Source organism: Myotis myotis, unplaced genomic scaffold (assembly GCF_014108235.1).
Source record: "Myotis myotis isolate mMyoMyo1 unplaced genomic scaffold, mMyoMyo1.p scaffold_m19_p_1, whole genome shotgun sequence".
Taxonomy (NCBI): domain Eukaryota; kingdom Metazoa; phylum Chordata; class Mammalia; order Chiroptera; family Vespertilionidae; genus Myotis; species Myotis myotis.
Window position 1 is genome coordinate 167751953 of NW_023416313.1, and position 27569 is coordinate 167779521.

General features: G+C 37.7%; 1 protein-coding gene across 10 annotated transcripts in view; it reads right to left on the bottom strand.

Annotated features, from left to right (window-relative positions):
- TRPM7 (transient receptor potential cation channel subfamily M member 7) overlaps positions 1–27569 on the bottom strand; it is a 121568-nt gene that overhangs the window by 59879 nt on the left and 34120 nt on the right. For 8 of the 10 annotated variants that reach the window (XM_036301341.1, XM_036301323.1, XM_036301313.1 and 5 more), the window contains exons 6-12: positions 26807–26931; positions 25793–25964; positions 24351–24525; positions 22054–22177; positions 21050–21122; positions 18203–18303; positions 8514–8648 (exon numbers count right to left, since the gene is read on the bottom strand). In XM_036301341.1, the coding sequence (XP_036157234.1) occupies positions 8514–8648; positions 18203–18303; positions 21050–21122; positions 22054–22177; positions 24351–24525; positions 25793–25964; positions 26807–26931 (905 nt within the window). The remainder of the gene's footprint in view (positions 1–8513; positions 8649–18202; positions 18304–21049; positions 21123–22053; positions 22178–24350; positions 24526–25792; positions 25965–26806; positions 26932–27569) is intronic. The other 2 variants (XM_036301331.1, XM_036301308.1) reach the window with 1 other exon arrangement.

The window sequence follows — 27569 nt, forward strand, 5'->3', positions numbered from 1 at the left end:
ATGCATAGGAGAGGCCTGGGGGGGTGTTTCTCAGCCCAGCCTGCACCCTCTCCAATCTGGGACCCATCGAGGGCTGACTGCCCATTTAGGCCCGATCCCACCGGACTGCTGGCTCCCAACCACTCACCTACCTGCCTGCCTGATTGCCCCTAACTGCTTCTGGCTGCCAGGCTGATCACCCCCTAACCACTCCCCTGCCATCCTGACCGATGCCTGCTTCCCTGCCAGCCCGATTCCACCTAACTTCCCCTCCCATGCTGGCCTGGTCACTCACAACTTCCCTCCCCTGCGGGTCTGGGTCGTCTCCAACTGTCCTCCCTGCCAGCCTGGTCGCCCTCAACTGTCCTCCTCTGCCGGCCCGGTCACCCCTAACTGCCCTCCCCTGCAGGCCTGTTCTCCCACAACTGCCCTCCCCTGCCGGCCATCTTGTGTCCACATGGGGGCAGACATCTTTGACCATATGGGGGCGGCTATCTTGTGTGTGGGAGTGATGGTCAATTGGCATATTACCCCTTTATTAGATAGGACTAGAGGCCCAATGCACGAAATTTGTGCAAGGGGCTTGGCCCCTGCCACCGCCGCAGCCACCACTGACTCGGCCTCCGCCACTGCGGCTTAGTCTGGAAGGTTGTCTGGAAGAACATCTGGTCTAATTAGCATACTATGCTTTTATTATTATAGAAGATGGATAAAAGAGCATCAAAGGCTTTTAAACTGGAAAAAGATATGGTAAAAATATGTGCTTATAAGAATAATTAGTTTAAAATATTGATGTAAAGAAAGACTAGAAAAGGACATTAGAGCACAAAAGTGGTACAGACTGTAAATTCCAAAGACATTAGGAATGAAAAGGAGGTGATAAACAGGTAGAAAGTGATAAATAAAATAGCTTTGCAGAGAAGTCAAAGCTCGTAAGCTAAGATTTGGTTATAGTTCTCAAAGTAGAACTCAATTAAATTCATATTGGTAAAAAATGGCAATAAGAAGGGTAGTATTGGAGAAACAAGATGGCGGCGGAATAGGCAGACGCGTCCCAGGTCTTGTCCTGGAGCAAATGGAGTAAGCAGCTGAAACTAACAACACCCACCCCGAATTGGCGAAGTATACTCAGCTGTTGAGACAGTTTGCAGCCGGGAAGGACAGAGTTCCCCAGGAAAGGTAAAAAACAGGGATCTGGGAAGAAAATTTGCCAGAGCTCTGAGCTCAGAGGGTCAGAGGGAGACCGCGTGCACACACCCGCATCTCTTGGGACAGACACAGCCCCTGACTGGGGAAAGGAGATCCGAGGGACTGTTGGCACCAGGGGATTTGAGATCTGGGTTCCGTAATTACGGAGGACTGAGCCTAAAAGGGGCAGCCTGAAGTGCTGACCAGACCATGCAGTGCTGGTAAGAGAGGAGCTTAGAGAGACTCAGGCTTCCCTGTTTCTACGGCTGGCGTTTGTGTGTGTTTTCACTGAACCCTGTTCATAGGACATTTTGGATACAGACACTCACCTGTGCTGAGGAGCAGGAGAAGTGCGGACGAGTGGAATCTGGGGAGAAGCTGGGGAGAGAAGGGGGGCCAGGAGAGGTGGCAGCAAATTGAGTGCTGAGTCACCCCTGAGCCCAGGACCTGGGCAGCCATTTTCCCCTGAGGCTATAATTCCTCCCTCCAAGGCCCCAGGCAAGGAATATAGCCACACCCAGATTCCACCCTGAATGAGATGAAGGATTAAAATAATCTGATTAGTCCCTGGGAGTTAACAGGGTCTGGCCTATAGAGGGCCTTTCAGTCCCAGCAACAACAACAACAAAATCACAGACATTCCAGAAAACTGGGATCTTAAGCCAGCCAAAGGAATTAAATTTCTATTTTTCATTTTATTTTTTTATTATTATTTTGTCAGCTTTTTCCCCCTTTTTTCTTTGTTTTCCCTTTTTCTGTTTGTTACTTCTTTTTTCTACTTCTTCTTTCTTTGTTCTCCTTTTTTTTGTTTGTTCCTTTATTTCCTACTTCTCTTCACATTATTTTTTTCAAGCACGTGAGCAGCAGACACATGAGCGGTGCGCTCTTGTCCAGGGAGCATCAGCCCCGTGAGCAGCCTGCCTTGAGCCTAAGAGCAGCAGCCTCATGTGGCCTGCCCTGTCCAAGGAGCAGTAGCTGCGTGAGCAGCCCGCTTCCCTGTCCGAAGAGCAGCAACCACGAGAGCAGTCCAACCTGTCTGAGGAGCAGCAGCCACACGAGCAGTCTTCCTACCTCTGAGGAGCGGCAGCCCTGCACAGCCTGCCCCCATCCGAGGAGCAGCAGCTGTGCACAGCCCACACCCTGCACAAGTCCAAGGAACAGCAGCTGCACAAGCATCTTGCCTTCACCCAAGCAGCAGCAGCCGCACAAGCAGCTTACCCAATACGAGGAACAGCAGCTGTGTGAACAACCCGCCCCCTTCCAAGGAGCAGCAGTTCTGCGAGCGGCCCAGCCCCATTAGAGGAACAGCGGCAGCCCATCCCGGTCCGAGGAGTAGCAGCCATACAAGCAGACCGCCCACTTCCGAGGAGCGGCAGCCCTACGCAGTACGCACCGGTCTGAGGAGCAGAGCCACCACAGCCTGCACGTGTCCAACAAGCAGCAGCCGGTCCTAGGAGCAGTAGCCCCACAAGCAGCCCACCAGATCAGAGGAACAACAGCAGCGTGCAGCCAGCCTCCATTCAAGGGTCAGCAGCCACATGAGCAGTCTGCCCCAGTTCAAGAGTAGCAGCTGCATGTGTTGCCCGCCCCCATCCAAGGAACAGCAGCCTTGTGATCAGCACATCCTCTGTCTGAGGAACAGCAGCTGTGTGTGAAGCCTCCCCCCACCAGGCAGGGGACCCACCACAGCTGTGAACAGCACCCACCAGAGGAGCTGCTGCCAACTGAGGAGCAGCTGCTAACGCAACCACCCGGGGAGCAACCACAGCCCAAGGAGCCACTGCCACCCAGGGAGCAGCCACTGAACAACTCAACATCTAGATATGTCGGTGAGATCAAGCATGGGTAGACAAAGAAACCCCAAAGGAAAGAAAAGGAGGGCTCGCCAGAAAAGCAGCTAAGCGATACAGAGGCATGCAACATGACAGAAAAAGAATTCAGAATAAGGGTCCTAGAGTGCATAAACCGGATGGAGGAAAAAATCGACACCTTATGCAAGAAGCAAGAAGAAACAGATGAAAAAATGAATAACTAATGTAAGACCCAAGAAAAAATGAAGAGCGATACAGTTGCAATAAAAAACACCATTGAAAGTATCAACAGTAGACTAGGAGAAGCGGAGGACCGAATTAGTGAATTGGAAGACAAGGAAGCAAAACACATGCAAACTGTACTTCAATTGGAGAAAAAAATTAAAAGACAGGAGGAGAGTCTAAGGGAGCTTTGGGACAACTGAAACGAAACAACATATGAATAATAGGGGTGCCAGAACAACAGAAAGATGAACAAGGATTAGAAAACCTATTCGAAGAAATAATATCAGAAAACTTCCCTGAGGTGGAGAAGAGAAAAGTCACACAAAGCCAAGAGAGTCCCAAACAAGGTGAACCTGAAAAGACCCACACCAAGACACATCATAATTACCATGGCAAATGTTCAGGACAAAGAGAGAATCTTACAGGCTGCAAGAGAGAGACAGAAAGTTACATACAAGGGATCTCCCATTAGATTATCAAATGATTTCTCAACAGTAACACATCAGGCCAGAAAAGAATGGACGGAAATTTACAAAGTGATGCAAAGCAAAGGACTGAATCCAAGAATACTCTATCCAGCAAGGCTATCATTCAAAATTGAAGGGGAAATAAGAAGCTTCACAGACAAAAAAAGGCTAAGGGAGTTTATCACCACCAAGCCAGCAATGCAAGAAATGCTAAAGGGACTGGTGTAAAAAGAAGAAATAAAAAGCTCAGAAAGAAAACAGCCACAAAAAACAGAAATGGCTACAAACAAGTACCTTTTAATAATAACTTTAAACGTAAATGGACTAAATGCTCCAATCAAAAGACATCGAGGGGCTGAATGGATAATAAAAGATGACCCATACATTTGCTGTCTACAAGAGACCCACCTCATAAGAAGGGACTCACACAGACTGAAAGTGAAGGGATGGGAAAATATCTTTCAGGCAAATGGAAATGAAAAAAAAGCTGGGGTAGCAATACTTATATCTGACAAAATAGACCTCAAAGTGAAGGCCATAACAAGAGATAAGGAAGGCCACTTCATAATACTAAAGGGATCAATACAACAAGAGGATATAACCCTGAAAAACATATATGCACCCAATGCAGGAGCACCCAAATACATAAAAAACCTCCTGGAAGATATCAAAGGAGAGATCGACAACAATACAATCATAGTAGGGGACTTTAATACACCACTGACATCACTGGATAAATCCTCTAGACAAAAAATTGGCAAAGAAACAGCAATCCTAAATGACTCACTAGATCAGATGGACTTAATTGACATCTTCAGAACATTTCACCCCAAAGTCATGGAATATACATTCTTCTCAAGTGCTCATGGGACATATTCAAAAATAGACCACATATTGGGTCACAAGCAAAGTCTCCCCAATTTCAAGAAGATGGAAATCATACCAAGCATCTTCTCAGACCACAAGGGCATAATATTAGAAATAAACTATAATAAAAACAACCCAAAATACTCAAACACTTGGAAGCTGAATAGCATGTTATTAAATATTGATTGGGTTACCAATGAGATCAAAGAAGAAATTAAAAACATCCTGGAAACTAATGACAATGAAAACACAACAATCCAAAACCTATGGGACGCAATGAAAGCAGTCCTGAGAGGGATGTTTATAGCTCTACAGGCCTATCTCAAAAAACAAGAAAAAATGGTAGTAAATCATCTAACTCTACATCTCAAAGAATTAGAAAGAGAGCAACAAGAAAAGCCCAGAGGGGGCAGAAGGAAGGAGATAATAAAGATTAGAGTAGAAATAAATGACATAGAGACCAAAAAAACAATACAGAAAATCAATGAAACCAAGAGCTGGTTCTTTGAAAGGATAAACAAGATTGATGAACCTCTAGCTAGGCTCACCAAGAAGCAAAGAGAGAGGACCCAAGTAAACAAAATCAGAAAATGATAGAGGCAAAATAACAACAGACCCCACAGAAATACAAATGATTGTTAAAAAATACTATTGACAGCTCTACTCCAACAAACTAGACAACCTGGAGGAAATGGACATATTCCTAGAAAAATACAACATTCCAAAACTCAATCAGGAAGAATCTAAACATCTCAATAGGCCAATAACTATGGAAGAAATTGAAGCAGTCATCAAAAAGCTTCCATCAAACAAAAGCCCAGGACCAGACAGCTTCACAGGGGAGTTTTACCAAACATTCAAGGAAGAACTAAAACCTATCCACCTCAGACTACTACAAAAAATTCAAGAGGAAGGAACACTTCCAAGCTCATTCTATGAAGCCAGCATCACCCTAATACCAAAAACAGGTAAAGACAACACAATGAAAGAGAATTACAGGCCAATATCCCTCATGAACATAGATGCCAAAATCCTCAACAAAATCTTAGCAAATTGGATCCAGCAGTACATCAAAAAGATCATACACCATGACCAAGTAGGATTTATTCCAGGGGTGCAAGGATGGTACAATATCCGCAAATCAATAAACATGATACATCACATAAACAAATTGAAAGAAAAAACCACAGTCATATCAATTGATGCAGAAAAAACATTTGACAAAATCCAACACCCATTTTTGATAAAAACCCTCAGCAAGGTGGGAATAGAAGGATTATACCTCAACATAATAAAAGCCATATATGACAAACCCACAGTCAACATCATACTCAATGGACAAAAACTAACACCATTTCCCCTAAGAACAGGAACAAGACAGGGATGCCCACTCTCACCACTCCTGTTTGACATAGTACTGGAAGTATTAGCCATTGCAATTAGACAAGAAAAAGAAATAAAAGGCATCCAAATTGGAAAAGAAGAAGTAAAACTGTTCTTATTTGCAGATGACATGATATTATACATAAAAAACCCTAAAGACTCCATCAAAAAAACTATTAGACTTAATACATGAATTCGGCAATGTAGCAGGATACAAAATTAATGCCAAGAAATCTGTGGCATTTCTATACACCAATAGTGAACTTACAGAAAGAGAGACTAAAAAAACAATCCCATTTACCATCACACCAAAAAAATTAAGATACCTAGGAATAAACTTAACTAAAGAGGTAAAAGACCTCTACTCAGAAAACTACAGGACATTGAAAAAAGAGATAGAGGAAGACATAAACAGATGGAAGAACATACCATGTCCTTGGATTGGTAGAATCAACATCATTAAAATGTCCATACTACCCAAAGCAAACTATAAATTCAACGTACTTCACATTAAAATACCAACGGCGTATTTCAAAGACCTAGAACGAACTCTCCAAAAATTCATCTGGAATAAAAAAAAGACTCGGAATAGCTGCCGCGATCCTGAGAAAGAACAAAGTACGTGGGATCTCAATACCAGATATCAAGCTGTATTACAAAGCCACTGTTCTCAAAACTACCTGGTATTGGCACAAGAACAGACATATAGATCAATGGAATAGAATAGAGAGCCCAGAAATCGGCCCCAACCAATATGCTCAATTAATATTTTACAAAGGAGGCAAGAACATACAGTGGAGTCAAGATAGTCTCTTCAATAAATGGTGTTGGGAAAATTGGACAGATATACGAAAAAAAATGAAACTAGACCACCAACTTACACCATACACAAAAATAAACTCAAAATGGATAAAGGATTTAAATGTACGACGGGAAACCATAAAAATACTAGAAGAATCCAAAGGCAACAAAATCTCAGACATATGCTGAAGCAATTTCTTCACTGATACAGCTCCTAGGGCATTGGAAACGAAAGAGAAAAACAAATGGGGCTACATCAAAATAAAAAGCTTCTGCACAGCAAAAGAAACCATCAACAAAACAACAAGAAAGCCCACTACATGGGAGAACATATTTGCCAATGTTATCACAGATAAGGGTTTAATCTCCAACATTTATAGGGAACTCATACAACTTAACAAAAGGAAGATAAACAATCCAATCAAAAAATGGGCAAAGGACCTAAATAGACACCTTTCAAAAAGGACATTCAGAAAGCCAAGAGACATATGAAAACATGCTCAAAGTCACTAATCATCCGAGAGATGCAAATCCAAACAACAATGAGGTACCATCTCACACCTGTCAGAATGGCTATCATCAACAAATCAACAAACAACAAGTGCTGGAGAGGATGTGGAGAAAAAGGAACACTCGTGCACTGCTGGTGGGAATGCAGACTGGTGCAGCCACTATGGAAGACAGTATGGAGTTTCCTCAAAAAACTAAAAATGGAACTCCCATTTGACCCCGTGATCTCACTTCTAGGAATATATCTCAAGAAATCAGAAACACCAATCAGAAAGGATATATGCACCCCTATGTACATAGCAGCACAATTCACCATAGCTAAGATCTGGAAACAGCCTAAGTGCCCATCAGTAGATGAATGGATTAGAACTGTTTTACATCTACACAATGGAATACTATGCTGCCGTAAAAAAAAAGGAATTCTTACCATTTGCAACAGCATGGATGGAACTGGAGAGCATTATGCTAAGTGAAATAAGCCAGTCAATGAAGGAAAAATACCACATGATCTCACACATTTATGGGTAGTAAAGACCATTATAAACTTATGAACAAAAATATATACAGAGGCAGAGCTGCCTCGAACAGACTATCAAACTACAGCAGGAAGGCCGGGAGGGTTGGGGGACAGGAGGGGCGGGGGGTAAGAGATCAACCGAAGGACTTGTATGCATGCATATAAGCATAACCAATGGACATAAGACACTGGGGGGTAGGAGAGGCCAGGGGATTGTCAAGGGCGGGGGGGGGGGGGGGGAAGGACACATATGTAATACTCTTTGTAACACTTTAAGCAATAAATAATAATAATAATAAATAAATAATAAAAAAAAGAAGGGCAGTATTTTCCTTCTCCAATGTTAGTAACATGAAATCTGAAATGAAATGAGAAAGGCTTTGTGAAGAAAATAATTACTTTTCTGGAGCTCTTCAGAATATTAAAAAAATAGTATGTAAGCTAAAAGGGCAACACCATAAGGTCAAATCATGAATGCAAACACAAAGGAGAAAAGAAAAAACAGTGTGTAACTTCTCCATTAGGCAAAGGAGTCAAAAGAAATTTGCTGCAACAAATGATCACCGGAAAAAAAGAAAGGTCCTCAGAAACAAGGAAAGTTTGCCACTTGCATATAACCAATCCACACTGACTACTTGTAATTTTTCGATGTGGTCTAGCAAGACATTAAAGGTTTGATCAAAAGGATCGAATATGTTCAGGTAAAACAACATTTCCCAAAGATGATAAAACTTAGCTAACAAAGAATTTTTAACATATACTTACAGTGTTGTAAAGTTCTTCCAATCTAGGAATGGTAAGGAATTTATGCATGCTTACTCCATTCTCAATAAGAAGTTTTACAAATGCAACTCTATCCATTACAAGAGCATCAAGCATAGCTTGTTCCAGGGATCCAACCTAGAGTATCAAAATTAATAAGTTATGTTTCACACATTCTAATTATACAGTTCTAAATGCAAGTCTTTCGGATTTATACCTCTTTGATTCTGAACAGTTTTAGAATATAATTTCAAAAATGGAAAACAGTGAAAGGCTAAGACTTAGGGTATACAGAAAATAGATGAAAAGACATCTCTAGAGTAGCATTCCTGAAAGAAGTCTATAACAATTACTTTGTAAGAGAGCAATTGTGACATGTGGGGGGTGGAGGGAGAAAAGAATCCATCATTAACTAAAACTGGGAAAAAATAACTTAGATAACTTAGAGCAATGATTCTCAATATTTAGGAAAGGTTTTCAGAGAGATCATTTCAATAATTGAGGGCCATTACTAACATTTAATGGGTAGTACCAAAGGATACCACAAACCACGCAATATGCCAGCCATCTCACTCACAAATGAACTGTCCCACATTCTACACAACTTTCTATTATCCTGCTAGATGCTCATGAGTGAAAACCCAGTAATATTGCTTTACATATAAACAAAAATCACTCTCTCATGGTTTATTCTACAATAAACTTTCTAAAAATACAACTACCATGTAAGTTAGACAAGATTGTACTTAGTTTTCTTTAGAACTTTAACAGAAATTATTCACCATTAGAGAAAAATCTCTTAACAGCAATACAACCTGTGATTCTTGAGTTGAATATAATACATGTTTATCAGTCAACATTTATAGCTGTCTCTTATAAGTTTTTAGAGACTATTTTAAAGACTTTGACAAATTCCGAATCAAATACTATTAAATTAGTGGAGGCCAGCTGGTGTGGCTCAGTGGTTGAGTGTCGACCTATGAACTAGGAGGTCATGGTTCGATTCCTGGTCAGGACATATGTCCAGGTTGTGGGCTCTGTGAGCTTGATCCCCAGTGTGGGGTGTGCAGGAGGCAATCAATCAATGATTCTCTCTCATCACTGATGTTCTCTCTCTCCCTCTCCTTCCCTCTCTAAAAATCAATAAAAATATAAACTAAAAAAAAAAAAATTAGTGGAGACACAACTATAGGGATTCACTGAGTATCATTAATAAAGGTTATGTTATTAATAAAATATCATTAACATGTTATTACTTTAATAGCTCATATTATTGCTTCTGTATATTTTGAATATTTTTTAAAATGTTATTAACTTTTAGAGAGAGGGAGAGATAGAAACATTGATGAGAGAGATACATCAATCAGCTGCTTCCTGCACAGCCCCTATTCGGGATCGAGCCTGCAACATGGGAATGTGCCCTGACTGGGAATCGAACCAATGACCTCCTGGTGCATGGGATGGCACTCAATCCACTAAGGCACATCAGAAGGGCCATTTTGCATATCTGATACCACATGATTTAAAAACTTTGTGGTGAAAAATCAATACCAACAACAATGTTGGGGTTTTTTTTATACCTGCTGTTTTTCAAGCTTATTCTGATTTTTTCTTCATAAGTTTACCATATAACTAACTATACAATTTCTCTACAGCAACCTCTATTACCATTTCTTTTTCAAATTATTCTCTATTTACAATCACTTAGCAAAGGATATAGTCTCCAAGACCTTTTTAATATACAGACTAAATGCATGCCTTATTCACGATAGTATTTCAAGATAGAAGACGTTTTCTGTGTTACTTTTCACACTCAGTTTATGTTATAACAAGAAAAACGTGTTGACATTGCACTTAAAATGAAACTAATTTATAAAAATGTAACGTTCCTTTTCTCATATCAACAGCCTGAAATTTATCATGGTATGTTATTCCTATTTTAGTTAATATTATTTCCTTATTTCCCTTGTCACATAACAAATTTTATTTCTTATTACTTATTCTAACATTAACAACTTTTATTCTACTGCCCATTTGGTTCTCTCACTGATCTTTCCTTTTCCTTATAAGTATTGTTCTGCTGCCCACGGAATTTAAGTCAACAGCATTCCTGTATTCGTCTGCACTCACAACTGCAGAACTTCACTGATTCTATCAATAGGTGCGAGCATCTGATTACTTAGGATGCCTTTTATAGGTTGCCATTCTTGAGCATCTGCATTTGAAATACTATTTTTATTATACATCACTTTCATTTCTCTGTTTTTATTACAATTAGGGCATTACATTGTGTTTTTTTTCTAATTGTGTATTTATAAAATTTCATTTTTAATATAATAAAATAATAAAAAGGGGCATAATAAATTTTTTGTTTTAGAAAAGCAGTGTTGCCCTAGCTGGCTTGGCTCAGTGGACAGAGCGTCAGCCTGTGGACTGGAGGGTCCCAGGCCCAATTCTGGCCAAGGGCACATGCCTGGGTTGCGGGCTCAATCCCCAGTAGGGGGAGTGTAGGAGACAACCGATCAATGATTCTCTCTCATCATTGATGTTTCTCTCTCTCTCTCCTTCTCCCTTCCTCTCTGAAATCAATAAAGAAATATATATATTTTTGCCCTGACCGGTTTGGCTCAGTGGATAGAGCATCGGCCTACGGACTCAAGGGTCCCGGGTTCGATTCGGGTCAAAGGGCATGTACCTTGGTTGTGGAAACATACCCAGTAGGGAGTGTGCAGGAGGCAGCTGATGGATGTTTCTCTCTCATCGATGTTTCTAACTCTCTATCTCTCTCCCTTCCTCTCTGTAAAAAATCAATAAAATATATTTAAAAAAAAAAAAAAATATATATATATATATATATATATATTTTTTTAAAGCAGTGTTTGATCTTATTGGTTTATAACCACTGCCCTAGAACAACAACAAAGCCTAACAAAATATTCATATCTGGGGGGAAAAAATTTAGTTTAAAAACTATATGCTTTATAAGCAACATTTCTTGATATACTCAATGCATACTTTACAAACAATCAAGAGAAAAAAGAGAAAATATTTGTTCTACAAAGTGTACATTAAGCATAAAAGCCCAAAGTCAAATAGACGACACTGTGCAGAAATCCATGAGATAAACCATATATACATAGAAGATGAAGACTCTGTCAATCTTTATCTGAAGAGACAAAAATCCAATGAAATTATTAAATAGAATCAAGGTTGGTTTATTATAAAAGTTTTACACAGTTGATTAACATCAATTTCTTCCTCTGCAGTACTGTGAGAAGGGAAGTGACCAAATAGTTTAGTAGTAGTAGTAGTATATAGGAAAATACATTATCATGATTTAAAAAAAATCAAGTATCACCAAATGGTATTAAAAAACCTTTCTTTTCTTAGGCCCTCATGTTGAAGATATAGGCTATATTTACAGTCTCCAGAAAGGTTCTATGACCACACAGTGTATATGAATATGCACTCATAAACAAAATTTGCCAAAATTAAGATCATGCTAAACATACTTTTCTACAATTTGCTGTTTACATTATGTAGATAGAAAAGACCTAACTCATCCCCTTAAAGGCAGGATAATATTCCAAAGTACAGATAAACATTTAAGCTATCCACCCTCCTACTGATTGAGATATGTAATAAAATTTGGCAAACACTCACTATGTGCCAAACTGTGAATAAAGCAGTAAACAAAACTAAAATATATTCTTGGCTTTCATAAAATGTACTTTCTAGGAGTAGAAGTAAATAGCTAAAATATATGGTTTATCAGAGAGTGATAAATGCTAAATAAATAAAAAAAGAACATAGAAAATGCTGTCACAGAGGGCTGCTATTAAAATTGGGTGAATGATAGCAGTCAGATTGGGTAGAAAACATCTGGTTAGAAGTCAAAGAGAGAAGAGGAATCAAGTCCAGGAAGTTATCTAGGAAGTTCAAGACAGAAAAAACAGCAAGTATAAAGCCTAGAAACATTCTTAATATGTTCTAAGAACAACAAGAAGGTGAACCTGGCTACATAAAAGAGAGCAAAGAGGACAGTGGTTATCATGTAAGGTAAGAGGAGTAGTAATGGGACAAATGTAAAGTCTTGTTGGCCATCATAAGGGCTCTGGACTGTGCTGTGTAAATGTGATGTGATCCATCTTCTGTCTGTAAAAGGAGAGGAAAAATGAGAGTAAGGAAACTATGCATGCTGCTATTAAAACAATACAGAAGAAGGATGATAGTAGACTGGACCAGAATAAAACTGGCTATTTTGAAAGTAGATTTGAAAAGATTTACAAATGAAATTGGACTGCAATATGTAAGAAAAACAAAAGATGACATTACAATTTTTTTGTCTAAGAAACTGGTTTGTGCCATTCAGTAAGATGGGGAAGACTGCAGAAGGAACTGGTCTAAACATCCAAGAGAACACTGTAATCAGTTATCTTCTACATAGAGCATTACTTTTTTTTTTTAACCTAAAGCCCTTCACCCATTTCTTCCACCCGATCTCAGGCAGATAATAATCTATTCTATTCATAAGCTTGATGTTTTTTAAATTCCCTATGTAAGAGGTCATCTGGTATTTATCTGTCTGACTCATTTCATTTAACATAATGCCCTAAAGGTGTGTGTGGGTATGTGTGTGTGTCACAACTGCTTTATGCACTCATCCATCGATGACACATAGGTTACTTCCATATCTTGGCTACTGTAAATAACGCTGCAATAAACATGCAGGTGCATGTATTTTTGAGTTACTATTTTCATTTTCTTCAGATACTAGTAGTTTGATGGCATCCTTGTTTATGTATGTTTTTGTTGCTTTTACACTATTGTTAGATTAAAAATATAATCACCGAAAATTATGGAAAGGAGCTTACTCCATATGTTTTCTTCTAGGAGTTTATGGTTTTAGAACTTACCTTGAAGTCTTTTATCAATTTTCAGTTAAATTTTTGTGTGTGGTATAAGATGGTGGTCAAGTTCCATTCTTTTGTATGTCACAGTCAGTTTTCCCAACATCATTTACTGACAAGACTGCTCTTACTCCGTTACATATTATTGGCTCACTGTTGTAAATTAGCTGGTCATATATGCATAGGTTTATTTCTGGGCTCTCTATTCTGTTCAATTTATCTATGTGTCTGCTTTATGCCAATACCGTAATGTTTTAATAACCATAGATTTGTAATATAGTCAGAAATCAGGAAGCATGATGTTTCAAGCTTTGTTCTTCTTTCTCAACGTGGCTTTGGCTATTTGGAGTCTCTTGTGGTTCCATACAAATTTTGGAATTATTTATTATATATCTGTGAAAAATGCCATTGGAAATTTGACAGGGATTACACTGAATCTTTAGATTAATTTGGGTAATATGAACATTTTAACAATATTGATTCTTCCAATCCATGAGCACAGAATATCTTTCCTTTTATTTGTGTTTTCTTCAATTTTATTCATTAATGCTTGTTAGCTGTCAATACACAGGTGTTATACCTCCTTGGTAAATTTATTCTTAGGTATTTTATTCTTTCTGATGCCACTACAGTGTTTCAATTTAGTTGCTTAATATTTGGTTGAGGATTTTTAAAAGCTGCTGCCTAAGAGTCTGGCTTCCAATCAGCCTGAGTCTAGGTGCTGAGATCCTCCCCTTAGGGGCACTGGCAACTACTTGTTGTTATTAAAAACATAATAGTCTGCTTGGACAAGCACAAAGATTTCAGTGACAATAATGAGCTAAGGCAGGGTTAAATGATAGGGTTCATCTCCTACACAAGGCCATTATGTCAAGAGTGAAAGGGGTGGTTGTTTCATGTACTGTATAGAAACCAATAAAAGAAAGTCAAACAAAATGAAAAACCAAAAAAGTAATGGTTATAAAGTTGCTCACTTCACTGGGGAGAAGAATGGATGTACATAGTGAGAACTTCAAAAAAAGAGATGGAAAATAGAAGGATGTACAAAATAGGAGTCACAGACCTAAAGAATACAGTAACTGAACTGAGAAATACACTAGAAGGCTTCAATAGCAGACTAGATACATCAACGAAGGATCAGTTAACTGTGGAGCCAACCCAATCACAGTAGCACAAAGAAAAAAAAGAATGAAAAACAGTGAAGATAACTTAATGGATTTATGGGACAACAGCAAATGGAATAGCATTCTATTATAGGACTTCCAGAAAGAGGAGAGAGAGAAAGGGGCAAAAATCTTACATGAGAAAATAATAGCAGAAAACTTCCCTAACCTGGGGAAAGAAACACATCAGATCCAGGAAGCTGAAAAAGTTCCAAATAAGGTGATCCTACCACTCCCCCTACCCCCTGCAAAATCATACCAAGACACATAACTAAAATATCAAAAGTTAAAGATAATGAGAAACTATTAAAAGCAGCAAGAGAAAGACAACCTGTTACATACATGGGAACCTACATAAGGCTATGAGTAGATTTTTTCAGTAGAAACTTTGCCCATCTGGCCAAGCTCAGTGGTTGAGCATCGACCTGTGAACCAGGAGGTCACTGTTCAATTCCCAGTCAGGGCACATGCCCTGATTACAGGCTCAATCCCCAGTAGGGGATGTGCAGGAAGCAGCCAATCAATGATTCTCTATCATCATTCTATCTCTCCCTCTCCCTTCCTCTCTGAAATACAAATATGTTATTTAAAAAAAAAGAAACTTTGCAAGCAAAAGGGAGCAAACAATATATTCAAAGTACTAAAAGAAGAAAACTTCCAACCAAAAATACTCTACCTTGAAAAGTTATCCTTAGAATTAAAGAAGAGATTAAGGGTTTTCCAGACAAACAAGCACTAAAGGAGATCATTATCACTAAACCACCTTCCAATAAATGTTAAAGGAACTTCTTTAAGCTGAAAAGAAAGGATGCTAAGTAGTAATAAGAAAATATATGAAAGGCCTATCCAGCCTGGCTCAGTGGTTGAGCATTGACCTATGAACCAGGAGGTCATGATTCAATTCCCGGTCAGGGCACATGCCAGGGTTGCAGGCTTGATCTCCAGTGGGGGTCATGCAAGAGGCTGCCAATCATTCTCTCTGAACATTGATGTTTCTCTCTCTCTCCCTCTCCCAAATTAATAAAAATATATTAAAAAAAGAAAATATATGAAAAAACATCTCACTGGTAAAGTAAACACATAGTAAAGATAGTGGATTAATCACCTATAAAGCTAGTACGAAGGTTAAAAGACCAAAGTAGTAAAAAGAACTATGATTATAATTAGTTAAGATATACATAAGATAAAAATACCTTAAAAAACTAACATCAGCCCTAACTGGTTTGGCTCAGTGGATAGAGCATCGGCCTGTGGACTGAAGGGTCCCAGGTTCGATTCCGGTCAAGGGCATATACCTTGGTTGCAGGCACATCCCCAGTAGGGAGTGTGCAGGAGGCAGCTGAATTGATGTTTCTCTCTCATCAATGTTTCTAACTCTCTATCCTTATCCCTTCCTCTCTGTAAAAAATCAATAAAATATATTTAAAATAAATAAATAAATAACATCATAGGGGGAGTAAAAATGTTGAGCTTTAGAATGTGATCAAACTTGTTTTTATCAACTTAAAATAGACCATTAGAGATATAAGCTATTATATGTAAGCCTTGGGGTAACTATAAAGAAAAAAAAAACCCTCTTTTGTAAATAATAGACAAAAGTAAATAGACAACAGAGAAAGGAATTTATCATTAAAGCAAGTCATCAAACCACAAAGGAAGAGAGCAAGAGAAGAAACAGTGAGGAACTATAAAATCATCTAGAAAACAATTAGCAAAATGATTAATATGTACATATCTATCAATAATTATTTTAAATGTAAATGGACTAAATGCTCTAATCAAAAGACAGAGTGGCTGGACGTATAAAAATAACCTGTTGTATATGCTGCATACAGGAGAACCACTTTAGATGTAAAGACAGACTCAGACTAAAAGTGAGCGGATGGAAAAAGATACTCCATGCAAATAGAGAACTCCCCCTCCCCCCCCAAAAAGGGCTGGAGTACCTATATTTATAGCAGACAAAATCGACTTTAAAACAAGACTGTAATAAGAGACAAAGAAAGGCATTACATGATTATAAATCAGTCCCTCCAACTAGAGTATATCACATCTGTAAATTTATGCACCCTACGTATAAACAACTATATATATAAAGCAAATATTAATAGGCCCAAAGGGAAAATCAACAATACAATAATAGTAGGGAACTTTAAAATGAGAGCATAACATTGATTGGGGGTGTGCACCCATGCACCCAAGCATGTGCCCTGATCAGGAATTGAACCAGTGACTTCTTGGTGCATGGCACAGCACTCAATCCACTTACGTCAATGGGGAGATCATCCAGACAAAAAATCAATAAGGAAATATAGGCCTTAAATGACACATTAGACCGGCTGGACTTACCAGATATAGACAAAACATTCCATCCAAAAGCCACAGAATACACATTCTTCTCAAGTGCACACGAGACATTTTCAGGCCACTACACAAATTTTAATAAATTGAAGAGGACTGAAATAATATCAAGCATCTTTTCCAATCACAATATGAAATTAGAAATTAATTACACAAAGAAAAATGGAAACTTAACAAATATGTGGAGATTAAATAACATGCTACTGAATAACCACTGGGTCAAAGAGAAATAGGATAAAGTCAGAAAATATGGAAACTAATGGAAATACAACATAAAATTTGTAGGCTATAGCAAAAGCAGTTTTAAGAGAGAAGGTCAATGCAATAAATACCTAAGTCAAGAAACATGTGAAGTTTTAACCTAACTTTTCACCTCAAGGAATTAGAAAAAGGAGACAAAAAAAAGCCCAAAGTGAGTATAAAAAAGAAAATAAATATTAGACCAGAATAAAAAAAACTAAAGACCAAAAAGACAACAGAGAAGATCAATGAAATAAGAACTGGTTCTCTGGAAAGATAAACAAAATTGACAAACCAAGAAGAAAAATTACTCACCAAAAAAAAGAGACAGTACTCAAATAAAGAAAATGAAAGGGGAAGTAGTACAACTGATACACAGAAATACAAAGGATCATACGAGACTACTATGAACAAGTATATACCAATAGAGGGGACAACCTAAAGAAATGAATAAATTCTTAGAAACATACAACGTAACAAGACTGAATCATGATGAATAGAAAATCTGAACAGACTTATTACTAATAGTAATCAGTCAAAAACATCCCAACAAACAAAAGTCTAGGAACAGATGGATACACTGATGCATTCTATCAAATATTCAAAGAATTAACACCAATCCTTCTAAAACTTTTTCAAAATATAGAAGAGGAGGAAACTTCCAAACTAATTTTATGATACCACAACCAGACAAGGCGGTCACAAAAAAAAAGAAAATTACAGGTTGATAGCCCTGATGAACATGGATGCATACAACACTACTTTCATGACTTTTTTCAGTTCTAGAATTTTTAGAGATCTCTATGCTATAAAAAAGCAAGGTTTTACCAAAGAAGTAAATATAACTTATTATATCCTAAGTAGATTTAAATGTAGAGGTGTCTAGGTAATCTAATCTTGCACTTTAGTATATTTTTTACTTGACAAGTAAAACATCAAGTTAGGTCACAGTTCCAACAAACACTTTAATTACTTAGTTTAATTTAATTACATTATACATATAGGGTTTTTTACATACCAGCCACTGTTGTCCATAAACAAATACATGATTTTTGGCAATGTCAACTCTATCCCATGCCAATGTAAGGATGAGCTGGTCAAATGCAGATGCATTAGTGCCTAATCGAATAAAGAAAAGTTGAGATGTTCAATTAACTTATCTCCATTAAAATGTAAACACTTATGAATTCTTCCCACTCCCTTTTAACTAATTTACACAGCTGGTATCAGTCACTGTTCAGAAGTACCCTGCCTCAGAGAGGTAAGATTAACCCTAGGGTTGAGAACTTTTATTTTCCAACTATAGATATATACAGCCTTATTCACTACAAACAATTTAGAATGTAGAACAAAAAGAATATAAAGATGACACATTTCTATCAGAGATAGTACTGACTGTTAAGAGTATGGGAAACATCCTTACATGTGCTTTTCTGTGCATATATAAATTCATATGTACACTTTCAATTATTTATGCAAAAGTGGATCGCACTATATAATGTATTCAGCAGCAGGCTTTGTGTGTCTTAATACCATATACCTTAGTTTTCTATGACTGGTGGATATTCAGGTTATTTTGATTTGTTTGGTAAGTATATTTGATTTTTTTGCTGACATATATTTACATAGTATGATTTTGTAGAAGCCAATTTGGAAGGATATTTTAAAGCTTTTTAATGCCAAAATATATTCCAGAAAGGTTATAACATCTATCAGAGGTATAAAAATACCTAGTAAAAGGATAAAAACCTTATTTTTAAAATTTACTTTTAAAAAAATATATTTTTATTGACTTCAGACAGGAAGGGAGAGTGAGAGAGAGAGAGAGAGAGAGAGAGAGACATCAATGATGAGAGAGAATCATTGACTGACTGCCTCCTGCACGTCCCCTCTGGGGATCAAGCCTGTAACCTGGGCATGTGCCCTTAACTGGAACCCGTGACCTTTTAGTCCACAGGCCAACATTCTATCCACTGAGCCAAACCAGGTAGGACAAAAATTTACTTTGTAAAAGATTATTAACACTGAACATCTTTCCACAAACTCCTCAAGCATTTGTATTATTCTGTTAATACAATTGACAATATAAATTCTGGCTTGTTTTCCCATGAGGTAATCATCTTTTTATTATTAATTTGTACCAGCTCATTGTTATCCCTTCACATTTCTATTCATTAATTTCCTCATCTATAAAATGAGGAAAGTAATAGAAAATCCTTCCCTTTAGGTTATTGTAAAGATAAAAACTCTCAAACACTAAAGAACAGTGGCTAGCACACAGAAGTATATGGCAAATATATTTTTATATTTATGCAATCCCATTTATTGATCTCTCTTTTAATGGTTTCTGGGTTTCCTATTACTATGGTCTCTTGTTCCCAAGGTGATGTTTATGTTATCTTACATTTTATAATAGTATTTTTTGAACGTTTCGTCTATTGGCAATTTATTGTCGCCTAGTATTTGGGAAATTCTTGTGAATGACAATAAGACAATAGTGCTTTCTTGCTCTGCTCCTGCCAACTCACTTACTTACATACTTGAACTTTTAGGCACCCAGATGGGATATCATTTTAGTTTCTAATTTTTTAAAAGATTATTCATTATAATATCACTTGCTATATCAGTTGAATATCTTTGGCCAGATAATGGCAGAAAAACAGTTCAATGTGCATATGCATTAACTTCTTAATCATATAAGTACCCTTAGTTTTCTTTCCAAATTTATCTTCAGAATGAAAAAAGCATGTTTAAGAACACAAAGTCTATCAACTAATATACCTTTATTTTTCAGCCAATTAAAAATGTGACACATTCTTAACAGGATAATTAAATGGGTCTGGTGGCACAAATACTGCTATAACCTTAAAATAATTCTACAAAATAAACACTAACTTACTGTCAAAGAAAGCTAACCTGTCTTTCACAAAGAAAAATTACTGAAAAAATTGAGTACCCAAACACTTTGCTAAATTTAAGTGTTTCTTATAGAAATGGGATATAAATGAAAGATCTTATCTATATATATGAAGAGCCAGGGGCCATTGCAACTGAACACTGAACGGACAACCGAACAGGCTGCGTGGGGCGACCAGGCCGGCAAGGGGATTAGTGAGGGACAACCAAACGACTGAAGAGCAGGCTGAGGGGAGCGACCAGGCCGGCAGAGGGTTTACTGAGGGACAACCAAAAGACTGAATAGCAGGCTGTGTGGGGCAACCAGGCCGGCAGGGGGGGCAGTGATGGGCGACCAAATGTCTGAACAACATGCTATATGGGGCAACCAAGTCAGCAGGGGGGGCAGTTGGGGGCGACCAGGCCAGCAGAGGGGGGCAGAGGGGAGACCAGGCCGGCAGGGGGGGGTGTAGTTAGAGGTGACCAGGTCGGCAGGGGGTGCAGTTAAGGGCGACCAGACCGGCAGAGGGGGGGCAGTGAGGGGCGACCAGGCTGGCCGAGGGGCAGTTGGGAGCGACCAGGCCTGCAGGGGGGGCAGTAAGGGGTGACCAGGCTGGCAGGGGGGCAGTAAGGGGCGACCATGCTGGTGGGAGGGGGGGCAGATAGGGTCAACAAGGCCGGCAGGGAAGGGGGGCAGTTGGGGCCAACCAGGCCAGCAGGCAGAGGTGGTTAGGGGTGATCAGGCTGGCAAGGGGGCCAGTAGGGGCGATCAGGCAGGCAGACAGGCAGGCAGTTAGGAATCAACGGTCCTGGATTATGAGACGGATGGGCCTAAACTGGCAGTTGGACATCCCCCAAGGGGTCCTGGATTGGAGAGGGTGCAGGCTGGGCTGATGGGACCCCCCCACACACCATGCACGAAGTTCATGCACCGGGCTCTAGTAAATAAATAAAAATATTTAAACCTTACCTTTAAGCAGTGCAGTAAGTATCGCTACATCTATATCTTGATGTTCATCTGATCCAATGTGAAAAACAGTGATCTATATAAGGATTAATGAATTAATAATATGCCTTTACATTTCAAAAATTAAAGTAATTTCAAACTACACATGAGATAGTTTTGGAATGTGTATTTTTTTTGGTCAAAAATAAGGAACCAAAAAACATGAAATTAAGACTTTGCATTATTTACCAAGTAAAATGGCAAGTAAATTAAAAATGTTTGATTTCACATTACATTCAGTTTTTCATCTATCTTATGTCCTTCACTAAAATAAGAAACTTATGGACTGGGAAACTTATGGGAAAATCCTGCTATTTCTTCTACAGAGTGAACATTTACTTAATCCAAACAATTATGTGTCTTTGATGAGAAATGTTTTTTTAACTGGAAGTTTCTTTAAATAAATTGCAATGTAACACCATTTTAGACATTTTTATGTAATAACATCTTTCATAAAGAAAAAGACCATTTTACAAAATTTTCAACTAACTTCATTTCCAATTATAGAGAAAAAAACATGGAAGAAAACAGCAAATCATCTACTACTCAGAGTTGATAAAAATTTTCTCTATAAACGGAAGCCCATGTTTAGATTACTAAAAGTAAGCAGCAGTAATCTTTAATTTAATTTTAGCACTCAGAGTAAAATAGTTTAATTTTTTTTGTTTCTAAATATATTTTAGATATGCCATTAACAATTCTTTAGTATGCTTCCTTATCTCTAGATAAAAATCTGTTGAGGCCTCGTTATGAAATTTTTCCTAAAATAGAAGTGTAAATATAAGCCTCAATACCATATAAAAGCTGTAATAGTCCTTCTGTACCTTTCAGCTCAAACAACAAAAAAACGGTACCTTTAACATGGTTAAGTAAGATTTAAAATCTTAAAATGCAAATGAAAAACAAGTTTCTCACCAATTTGCAATGTTCTTTGAATTAAAAGACTTATTCTGCTAAAATCTACTTACAAGCTCCTTTCTTTTCATGCACTCCATCAATGTTTGAAATAAATGAACTGCTTCACTCTGACTGAAGTTAAATGTTTTTTTGATGGTTGAAATAATATCAGGTTCTGCTGCATCTGGAAGATTCCTAGAGTAAGAGGAAGCGTAACTTAATTCACTGATTTAAATTTTCATTATTTGTAGAATCTAATATGAAATACAGGTGGATCTATGCAAGACTTTTAAAGCTATTGTATTAATATTAAGAACTTGACCCTTGGTGAAATTTTATCCTTCATGAGACTCCCACTATAAGTCATAAAGGGGGAAATGGAATGGAATGATTTTTCTCTTTGAATTATTTTGAAGTTTTTTACAAGGTATGTGTTTCAATATTAGTACTCATATTCTATAAGATACTATATAAAGACTAGAGGCCCGGTGCATGAAATTTGTGCACGAGGTTGGGTCCCCTAAGCCCAGCCTGTACCCTCTCTAATCTAGGACCCCTTGGGGGATGTCCGACTGCCGGTTTAGGCCCACCTAAACCGGCAGTCGGACATCCCTCTCACAATCCTGGACCGCTGCCTGCCTGGTCCTAATCACTCACCTGCCTGCCTGCCTGGTCGCCCCTAACTGCGCCGCCCCCCACCCCTACGCCGCTGGCCTGATCGCCCCTCACTGCCTCTGTGTGCCGGCCTGGTCACCCCCAACTGCCCCCCTCCCCGCTGGCCTGGTTGCCAACTGCCCCCCTTTGCCTGGTCTGGTCACCCCACACAGCCTGCTGTTCAGTTGTTTGGTCGTCCCTCACTAACCCCCCTGCTGGCCTGGTTGCCCCACGCAGCCTGCTTGTTCAGTCGTTTGGTCTTCCCTCACTAACCCCCCTGCCAGCCTGGTTGCAGGCAGCCATCTTGTGAGGTCATGAGGGTTAATTTGCATATTACCGCTTTATTATATAGAATCGTTTTAAGATACTGTGGTATGTAAAGTAGTATTTCACCAAAATGTCTTAAACACAAGCTCATGCACATTTTTATTTTTTTCTCAGTAAGTATTATATTTACATGGCTCAAAAATCTATATATATAATAGCCTAAGCAACCTTTACAACTGAACGACCAGAATAACCAGTTGACCAGTCACTATTACTCACACTGACCACCAGGGGGCAGATGCTCAATGCAGGAGCTGTCCCCTGATGGTCAGTGCGCTCCCGCAGCCGGCCAACCTCCCCCAGTCCCTCCCTGCAGCCAGCCTACCTCCCGCAATCCCTCCCCCTGGCAGGCCAACCTCCCGTGGTCCCTCCCCCCAGCCAGCCGGCCGGCCAATCTCCTGTGGTACTTGCCCCCAGCCAGCAGGCTCTGATCAGGGCTGGGTGAATTTGTGCACCAGGCCTCTAGTATAATATAAAACACTCTAAATATAAAAATGTGAAAATTCATAATGAAAGCCTCCTTCCCACTGTCTTCCATCTGCCCAGTTTCACCTCAACTGCTGAAAAGGAACACTATTAGTGTGACTAGCTTTCCAGGATCTCTTTCTATATATACAAATAATTATCCTCTCTTTCCTTCCTACATAAAAGGTATAGCACAATATACATGCTACTCTGCATTTTCCTTATTCTGCATATATATTTTAGTAATCTTCCCAAATCTAGTACACAGATGACAATCTTACTCAGTTACAAACTATTCCATTGTGCAGACCATAATTTACTTAGTCCCTCTGGTATATGTTCTATTTTGTTGCAATCTTTTACTATTACAAACAATGCCGTAATAAGTGACTTTATACATGTTATTCATATATGTACAAGTACATCTGCAGAAATAATTGCCAGAAATGGAACTACTGGGTCAAAATTACGTGCCTCTGTATATCTGACAGATCTTGTAAAATTGTCCTTTATAAAGATTCATGTATTTTAACTCATTCCAATAATGTGTCAAACTATTTCCTCAAGCCTTAGCAAGGTATCATATTAAACTTCAAATTTTCATGTTCATAACATACTGAAATGAATCTAATATTCTAAAACACCACAAGCCTCTTTACATAGTTATTAAAAACTTGTTGTTGCCCTGGCCGGTTTGGCTCGGTGGACAGAGTGTCGGACTGAAGACTGAAGGGTTCCAGGTTCGATTCCAGTCAAGGGCACATGCCTGGGTTGCGGGCTCGATCCCCAGTGGGGCCGTGCAGGAGGCAGCCAGTTGACGATTCTCTCTCATCATTTATGTTTCTATCTCTCTCTTCCTCTTTGAAATCAATAAAAATATCTTTTTTAAAAAAAACAACTTGTTTTAATCATACACACTTACCCTCCTTCTTCTGTTTGTTTATGAATATATGCTAATAGATCTGCAGCTCTGCCTGTTCCCTCACATATGACAACTGGTACAGGAGGACTTTCCTGAAGGTATTCTAAAACTGTGAGTATAACATTTGGCCCACCTTCAAAAATAAGTGCCACCACAGGGACACCCTGACCAATTCCTAAAAAAAGGAAAAGATTCGTTAAGATATTAGGCAAAATTAGCAATTTAATCTTATTTTTTATTCATCAAAAACAAAATAAAAATAAAAGGCCAATATAATTTCTTTCAATACAGTGTTGACTTCATTTTAAGCATTTAACATGATACTAGTCTGGCATAAATTAAATACTGAATAAGCTACTTTTTCATTGACTTATAAAGTCTGTTTTAATTGACAAAATTAGAAAATCCAATATATAATTAGACATACACTAGAATTTATGTATTTTCTGAAAAGTAAAAATATTTTGTATATTTCACTAACAATTCTTGGTAAGAAATGTATAACGTTAATTTGTATTAGAGTTTGCTTCTAGTTGAATTTCTAATATATGTCTGTTTTATTTATTATTAAAACATATATTTCTGATTCCAAATAATTGAGACATTAATAAACATTAACAACAGAATTAGGGTTACATAAAGGGAACTGATTAATAAAATACAAGACCTCTACAAGAGTAATAAATAAATTTATTAAAGAATGTCAATTTTTGTTTTTAATAACCTGCAATGCAGCGAGAGAATTCAAAATATACATAATTATAGGATTAAAACATTCGTAATTTTAAAAAGGGATGCTAAGACTCCATCATAATTTGAATACAATGTTCTATAATTTTGAATTTCTATTTCCCTTTGTCATAGAGCTCACCTTGTTGGTTTCCTAAGATTACACAATTTCTCCTTTTTAAAATAAATATCTAGACGTTGAGGGAACCAGAAAGTTTGACTATGGTTGAAAAGGAAGACCAGTATTAAGAATACCAACTCTAAGACATACCTACCAAAATGAGATACTTACTCATGTTAAAAACTTTAAGCAAGGTTATTCTTACTTTGCAATAAAGCATATTTTCCTTTTTACTCTTCATCTTGAATTTCAAAGTCATGCATTAGAATATATCACACAATAAGATTATTTCTGAATTCTTTGGGCTACAATAGGATTACAATGGCAACAGAGCATCCAATGGACCTTTGTGGCTTCGACCTCAATATCTGAGTACCCTCAGATATTTGGCCTCAGGCTTCTTTTCCTAGGTCACCTTATTTATCTAAGGTCAGTCATCCTTGGTTGTTTCACATGCTATCTTGCTACATAATAAAACCAGTACTTCAAAGAACATTCTATCTTTTAAGAATGTTGCTGGCAAGTAATATAGCCCAGAATAATTTCAACAACGAATTTATAATTTCAATAATGAATTTATATATTCCCTTACTAGCATGAATTCTTTGCTGATTAACAGTTTTTTCAAGTTCTCTTCTCAGCCTGACTTCTGCCCCATACTTTCCAACAGTGCCATCATCCACCAATATGAAATGGGAATGTAGATTATTCAGAACATTCAATTTGCTCAGAGGGTTCAATAAGGTTTGATAAGGAGCAACCACCTAAACAATATCAAATATAGGAGTTAGTGGGAAAGATTAAATATAACATAATGTAAAATAAAAATAAATTGAAATAATCTATAAAGGAAAGTAAGGTAAAATTCCATTTACCTATGGCAACAAATAGAAAGTATAAAAGAATACATAAAAAAGCACTAGCTTTTAAGCAGCCAAAGATTAATCAGTAATTGGTTGAATGATACAACTAAATTTTGTTTCTTATTGCAGAATATATTTCATTATCACATGCAAAGGAAGCAGCAGCATATAAGTAAATAATGTGAAAAAAACACAATTAGTTTATTGGTGAATAAAGAGTTAATACATAAAGCACACTAAATAAAAGCAATCAAAAGTTATATTGCTATTTTTCTAGCCATAAATAGGATCTTTAAAATTGATATTAGAAATTTAATTGCACTTAAAAGGGATCATTATAAATTAGTCATTCCTTTTTGATAGTCTCTTGATAAACATAGCCAATTCACATCTTTAACCTATTCAAAGCATTTGATTACTAGTCATAGTAACAATAAATTAATTCTTAATGTTATGCAATCATTAAAAATTTAATTACAAAGACTGGCATGAAATGGAAAAAGTGTGAAATAATTATCTTAAAAAGACAGAAACCAAAATCTACTAACACTCTAATGATAATTACTTGTATCTATGACTGTATAGTCAAGATGATCAGAAGGAAACCTTAGAAAAATACTTTTAAAAAAGTAAATCTGAAAAGTATTGTACGTTCAAGAATATTTTTAGATGACTAAAAGATCCTTGTTTTAATTTTGCTTACAAGTAAGTTCAAATACAAGAAATTTAAAAATCATTCTTACATCTCTCCCAACAAGATCATTTCTGTTTTCAATCACTCCCCATGGAGCTATTCCAATAGTGCAAATCTTCCGAGATGATCTGGAAGCATGTTCTTTGAGGGCATCACCAACATGTTTGGCCACACCTGTTCATACAAAATAGAATTCACTTTACCTAAAAGTCTTCATTGTGTTCAGAACAATCGTGTGCTCCATCTGTAACATTACAATTTGTGATATTTTTCTTAACACATACAAGACAAAAGGCAACAAGGTCAAAAAAACAAACAAAGAAAACTCAAGGACCAAAGAGAAAAAAAAACTACAATTTCGGATCACTACAACTGCCTAAAACACATATAAAACTTTTACCATGTTCTTATGCTTACTTCTCTCTTAGATTCCTCAATGTAAGTAACTATCGTTTTTTGTTATTGCTCTACACACCATCTCAAAAAACAAAAAGTATGGCTTAGGACTATAAGCAACATACATACACCAACACACACACACACACACACACACACACACACACCCCCCAAATAATTACAAAAGTTTTCTAATGAATCAAAACCTGGGAGAATAGTAGAAAAGACAATTCAAAAGACCACATAAGTCCTCATTATGATTTGTTATGAACTTAATTGCATCCTCCCCAAAATTCCTATGTTGAAATCCTAATCCTAGTACCTAAAAATATGACTGTATTTGGAAATAGGTCCCTTAGAGAGGTTATTACATCAAAATGAAGTGGCTAGGGTGGGTCCAAATCCAACCTGACAGG